The 6,370-nt window shown below is 35.0% G+C and overlaps 1 protein-coding gene across 1 annotated transcript; it reads right to left on the bottom strand.

The window, feature by feature from the left end:
- Positions 1 to 610: 610 nt before the first annotated feature.
- On the bottom strand, positions 611 to 4,523 carry LOC127119931 (probable apyrase 7). Its single transcript, XM_051050299.1, has 3 exons — positions 2,363 to 4,523; positions 1,866 to 2,205; positions 611 to 1,029 (listed from the first exon to the last, which is right to left on the bottom strand). Exons 1-2 carry the CDS (start codon positions 4,182 to 4,184, stop codon positions 1,889 to 1,891), a joined length of 2,139 nt encoding a protein of 712 aa, XP_050906256.1. The 5' UTR covers positions 4,185 to 4,523; the 3' UTR covers positions 611 to 1,029; positions 1,866 to 1,888.
- Positions 4,524 to 6,370: the final 1,847 nt, after the last annotated feature.

Genomic DNA, 6,370 nt, shown 5'->3' with positions numbered 1-6,370 from the left:
GCCGAATTTCATAGATTTATCCGAGTGAAATTTGAATAAAACAAAATATAATATTTAAAAAATTGAAGGAAAAAGATGTAAGAGAGAACAAGTTAAAAGAGATGAGAGAAAGGTAGACAAATAAAAGTTAGATGATCATTTTCTCATTATTAGTTATCCAACAAGCAATTAAACAATCTTTAAAAAAAACTAACTTTTTAACAACAAAAAAAGAAATTAACTCGGTGCAACTTCAATTTATTAACGTTAATTTTTAGCATTGAAAAGTGTGGCATAAAATCTACTGTGTATCAATCTTAAAATAACACTTTGTTGATGATCCACATCACCATTAATCACCACCATATTTAAGTGGAATTTTAGGATTGGGAATGTGATTTGGTGAGCTTAGATTAAATAAAAACAAGACAAAATAAATACAAGTTTGATTTTGAGACACTTTTCCATGTCGTAACATTACTAAATGACACTTCCATCAAACATTTCAAATAACCAAAATGCTAAACCAAACATACAACACTTTTCAACATTCCACTGATGAAGTTTGAATACTTGATAAATCTTCAAAATTAGTTGCTCTTTGTTTAAAATGGTAGAAGTTGCTAGTAACTTAAAAACAAATTCAATAGCATATTAGATGTATAAGATATGAGTATTGAACTGTGTTTACATCCTTTCCAATTGGTTACAGTCACCTATGAAACGAGACAACATTCTCTGTAGTAATGACACTGAATTAATGTAAAGAATGATATAGGAAAAGTTAAGATGTCTAAATATGATGAAACAGATCCATTCCTTTGCATGTTAGTCTTTTGATATGCTTTACTTCACTTCCAAAAGCTTATGAGCGGCAGAAAAAGTACTTAGAGATGTTAGTCCCTAGAACAAGTACTTGTTTGAGCTATATATGCAACTTGTGGAGGAATCCAGTTTAGAAGTGAGCTTCATGAGAAGTGAATTCACTTGGAATCAACTGATCAGATTGCATGCATCTTCAGTTTCAGTTATCTCCATGACAAAATACCTCTGAAATACTCGAAACAGAAATAAACCTTTTACAAATTGCAGATTTAACGAAAAACAATATATTGAAGGACTTTGAGATGTCCTTTTATGAAAATAACAGGATCAATTCCTATAAAAAATTTAAGTAGGAGACCTAATTTTATCGGTCTACAACTCATATCCGACAAAGATAATTTCTGCCAAGTATAAAGGCAGTCAAAAATCTATAAACTAGTGTTGTATGTCGCGGATTGCAGAAAATAGCGGAATACCAAATGTCTGATATGTAAATTAGCAAATAGTGTTGCAGGAAAATAGCCGAATCCTCATGGTGGTTGAAATAAATCAATGATATATAAAAACGCATGTTGCAGACAAATAAAAAAGGGAATGAAGGCAGAGTATAGCTTATGTATTGAAAGGTTTGCATATTACGATGAATATATGCGCAATACTCACAGACTCATTTCTATTATAAAAATAAGTCATTGTTTGGCACAGATGCAGACTCTTTACGCTATTGCCACTACCTCAGCTAGCAGAAACTAGAATGGCGACCACTATTGCCCTAATAGTGAAACTAGGATAGCATTGCGGTTTTCCTAGCATATTAATCAAAATTTGCAATGCTATCGGGAGAACGTGTGGAGATCTTACATGTGAGGAATTTGTAATGAGTTAATGAAAAGCAGAAAGAATTCAACAAAAAGAACATATTTTTTCTTTATTATTATCATCTGCCTACAGCCAGCTGAATCTATGCAACAAAAATAACCGTGTAAAATCTAATAAAGCAAGACTCTAAGAAATTTGGACGGTTAAAAAGATGTAATTTGAGAATATTGATGTAATCATACCAATATTTCCAGAAAATGATGCCTTAACCCTTCACCAGGTGTGCTTCAGCCACTGGGGAACTCAGGTCTTCTCGAGACTGTGATCTTCTACTCTGCAGACGCATCTGACGTCTATTGGGAGGCCAGAAGGCACCCATGTTACTGCCGCTACTGTCAAACTGCATCTGTCCTAAACTATTTGAAGAATAACTATGTGAGACGCCACTAGATGATGGGTACAAAGAAGACCCGACAAGCTGGATGCCACCATTGTTATAACCAAAACCACGCCCCAGGCCAAATGGGCTTCCACTTGAACTTGCAACTGTTGGGCTGAGCGGCATCTTTATTCTTTCATCCACTGCAGCAGCGTCGGTGTAGAATGGCATCAAAGGTCAGTTCAAAAAGGATTATCACATACATTGTACACAGAATGCATAATTTATCCCAAAGCACCAACTTGGTTGTATTCACAAAAAAAACGAAATCAGAAATCAGTGTTTGTGTAAATAGCTTACCAGATCTCATTGGACTCCATCGTTGAAACCTAAAAGGAGATGGAATATTAAGAACAGAAGCACCGGAAACAGTGTCATGCCTGAACATGGGAAGATATTGCCTCCGGAAAAACCTTGGCATCCAATTCGAATTGCCAACTAATGATAAAGCACAAAGAAGGACAATAAAAGAAAACAACAAAATGGCAATAAGAACAAGAGGACTTATTTTCATCTGGAACAATTCAAAGTTACGAAGGCCGAATCCAGTGGAATATGCCCTCCCAGCTTCTAATAAGGCAACCCCAAGTGTCCAAGTGATGCTGCCAGATCCAACAGAAATTTGGTTATCATTAATGCGCAAACCCTCTCTTAGCAGTGAAGTAATGTATGGTGCCCTGAAGCAGTACTGCTCAATAAAGGGCTGGGGCACAACACTTTCCTTGGCAACATCCCATCTTTTCTCACAAAACTCTTCACTCTTTTTCAACACATCATCAAGTGTGGCATCAGAAGTCAAGTTGAAAAACCGATATACAACATAAAAACCAGAAATCACATAAAAGTGGCCATACGGGCGAGGGAGATTATCTCGCAAAGCACAAGGCGTCACTGCACAATCAAGTCCTGGACTGAGATTGGACCATTCAGACAAATTGACGACAACTTTCGCAAGTGCACTGCATTGTTGCCAATTAGGAGCACCAACAAGCACTAACGGAGTTCCCGACCCTCCTTGCTTACTCAATTGTTTCTCATCGCCAATACTTCCAATTTTGTCACAACGAGAGCACACGTACTGACCCTTGTATCCAGACTGCAAACAAGGATGCTTGAGCTCTATATCTTTACCAGCCTTTTCTGCATTGGCTAATGATCCAAACTCTTTCTTAAACAGATGCACCACAGACTTCCCAAACGCCTCATTGAGACCATAACCCTCAAGAGAATAGGCAGTCAGATGATGATTCACCGATCCAATCTTAACATACAAACTAGTTTCACTATTAATTTGTTGATCACTCTCAAAAGTAACCTGCAACGACGATCCCCCCAAGTCAAGTGCACCATAAGTCGCCTTCCTAGGATTAACACCCAAAATACCACTATGATAATTAAGCGAAATCCACCCAAAATAAGCTTCCTCGGTACCAGAAATAATCTTAATCCAATCCTTCCTACACATAAAGGGAGAATCCTTGATCACAGACCAAGCATGATCTAACAACCACTTAGACTCCTTCCTAGGAAGTTTCCTAACACCAGCAGTAGCATAAAGGAACACAGAAGTACTCTTATGAGCATGAACCGGTATCTGCTTCTTCGCCCACCTAACTAATGGTTTCAAAGCAGTTCTCAAACCAGACACATTGTAAACCAACTTATCAATCCCAGGTTCAGTTTCCACTCGATCGTAAGCGCGACCGGTAGGCTTCTTATGCAAGCCATCTCTCAATGACTTAATTGCTATAGGAAGACTACTATGTCTCTTATATTGAATGTTAGCATTATACACATAAATGCGAGTTCCGGTACTTCCACAATCAAGCACAACATAGTATTTACCAGAGCCAATATTCCAAAAAGAGAAAACAAACATAAAAAACAAGTATGCGAGTAAAAGAAACAATGTGAGTAAAATTACAAGCCTGATTGCTTTGATGCATTTCTTCCGAGAAGTGGTTGGTATTGTTGTTGTTGTTGTTACTGATTCAAGGGGTTGTTTCAAATGGGAATAAGAAGAGAAATCCTGAAGAGAGGAAGAGATTCTGAGATTGTTGTTTGGGGGAGTAGAAGAAAGTGGGGATTGTGAGTAAAAGGATGCGATTTTAGCAAAGATCATGTCTTTTGGTGATATAGAGAAAACCCAGATGAAATTGGAGTGATGGGGTTTAGGTTAAGTGGTTGAAGAAAGCATGGCATTTCGTGTGATCAATCAAGTTGAAAAAAACACAGTGATGTTGAATTGGAATTCAACAGAAGAATGAGATTCTAAGGAACAAGATGATGGGGACATTACTATGTTTGGAATTGGAATTTTGAAGAGAAAAATTGTGGGGAATTGGAAGAGAGATTGAAGAACATTCGTTTGTGAAGGTCGTCGGTTAGGTCGAAGGCAAATCACTCCAGACAAAAACCGAACCAGACCAACATTTTGACGACACTTTCTTTTATCTCAAAAACAACAACAAAAAGTTATTTTTAATTTTTAAATTTTCTTCCATGGTTATAAACTTATAATAAGTATAATAATTAAATTCTGGTAAAATATATATAATGAGGATGGTTGAAATCAAAAATAAGTGGTAAATTAAGAAAATTTGTATATTTTTTATGCAAGAAAATGCTCCATCTTTGAACCCTATTATTATGTTCTACAAAATAAAAATAATGTGAGGTGGCTGAAAAAAATAGTATTGGTTTAAATAAATTCCAACTTGATATTTTAATATATTTTCCACTATTTTTAAATTTTATTAAATAAAATCATTTTTAGAATATATTATAGATATAAAAAAAATCTATAAAGAAACATTTTCTTTATGATTTCTAAAGCCCTTCCATTATTTAAAATTTTTTTTAGATTTTGAGATTAAAAGTTATAAGTTTAAATGACTATTTTTTCTTATATTTAATTATTCAAATTCAAAATTTTAAAATCCTTTTTCAAATATTTTATTTTCCATGAAAGCATCACATTTTCATGTCTTCAAGTTATAAGCAAGTTGTGAGTTTTCATTTTCTTTTTCTTTTCATGTTTTCTCTATCTCATAGTGTGTTATTTTCTATTTGTATGTTGTGTTGTGTTCATTTTCCATTCTTATATTGTTATTAGGGTTTATGATGTAGTTAGTTATATTTGAATTTGTTTTTCTTTTGTTACATTGATGAAGAGAAATTTTGGTGGACAATATATTAGGAAAGTATGGTTACATCGTTTGTCTTTATTCGTAAAGAGTGTTAGAAAAAATAGAGAGGTTAAAGTTTTCAGGCACGTAAGAGGTACACAAAGAAAATGTACATACAGATTTTCAGTTTTTTTTTGTTAGAACTCAAGAGACCTGGGACAAAGGTAGTCATGCTTAAGGTTGTGTGCAGGGTTAAGGTTAAAAGTGGTGTAGGTTAGTTGTTTAGAGTGAATATGTTTATATAGATAAATAGATCACCCATTCAAATATTTGGTTTAAACATTTTTAGTGATGCGGGTCAATGTAGTATAAGAGTGATTCAAGATGGTGTGATATTTATTGAGAGTTTTTTATGGTGCCCTAATTATTTCCACCGCATTATATAATTTTCTACAAATGACTCATGTTTTCGGAGATATATCTTCGGACGCATCCAAATGTAAGATAACGTTAAAATGTTTCAGAGATGCATCTCCGAAACATTGGACCATAAGAGTCGCACCAGACTCTTCTCCTTTCTCATTTCACATTTCTTCAACCACGACTTCAAACTCTTTCAATACACTACTATATACCAAATCAAATTTCATCAAACAAGGCTCAATGGAACATCAAGTTTCATCTGTAACACCATTCAACTTCATCAAAACCATCAATTTCAAGTAAGTTTTTCGAGTTTTCGATAAATGTTTGAGTTTTAGGATAAATGAGTAGAAGTCAATTATTAGGGTTAGAAATGTGTAGAAATCACATGTAACATAGTTTAGACACAGTGTATAAGTTGTTTGTTGGCTGAAAATTATGATCATGACATGTTTTTTTCAACTTGCATGTGGTACATTCGCCATTGACACAACTTCTGAGTTGCAATACTGCAGGAAATTCCGGAGATGTATCTCTGAAATATTTAAATGTACTAGTTCTGGTGCTTCCGGAGATGCATCTCCGGAATGTTTCAATATTTTATTTTCTTGCTTGCGTGTGTTGTTTGCATGCAACTAATGGTATGCATTACTTTAACTTACAAACATAATGGCTGACAGACATGATAGACTGAGGTATGGTAAGGTTGCTCAGCACGCATCCATTCGGCGGGAGCGGAGCCAGTAGGTTACGGATG

This window comes from Lathyrus oleraceus, chromosome 2 (assembly GCF_024323335.1).
Source record: "Lathyrus oleraceus cultivar Zhongwan6 chromosome 2, CAAS_Psat_ZW6_1.0, whole genome shotgun sequence".
NCBI classification, from domain to species: Eukaryota; Viridiplantae; Streptophyta; class Magnoliopsida; order Fabales; family Fabaceae; genus Lathyrus; species Lathyrus oleraceus.
This window is presented reverse-complemented; position numbering and strand designations above follow the sequence as displayed.

What these genes read in the sequence shown, in the direction of transcription:
- LOC127119931 (XM_051050299.1), bottom strand. Translation starts at nt 4,184, where the DNA reads ATGATCTTTGCTAAAATCGCATCCTTTTACTCACAATCCCCACTTTCT. An exon ending in ATGGAGTCCAATGAGATCTG is followed by an intron (nt 2,206 to 2,362) that starts GTAAGCTATTTA and finishes ACGCTGCTGCAG; the next exon opens with TGGATGAAAGAATAAAGATG.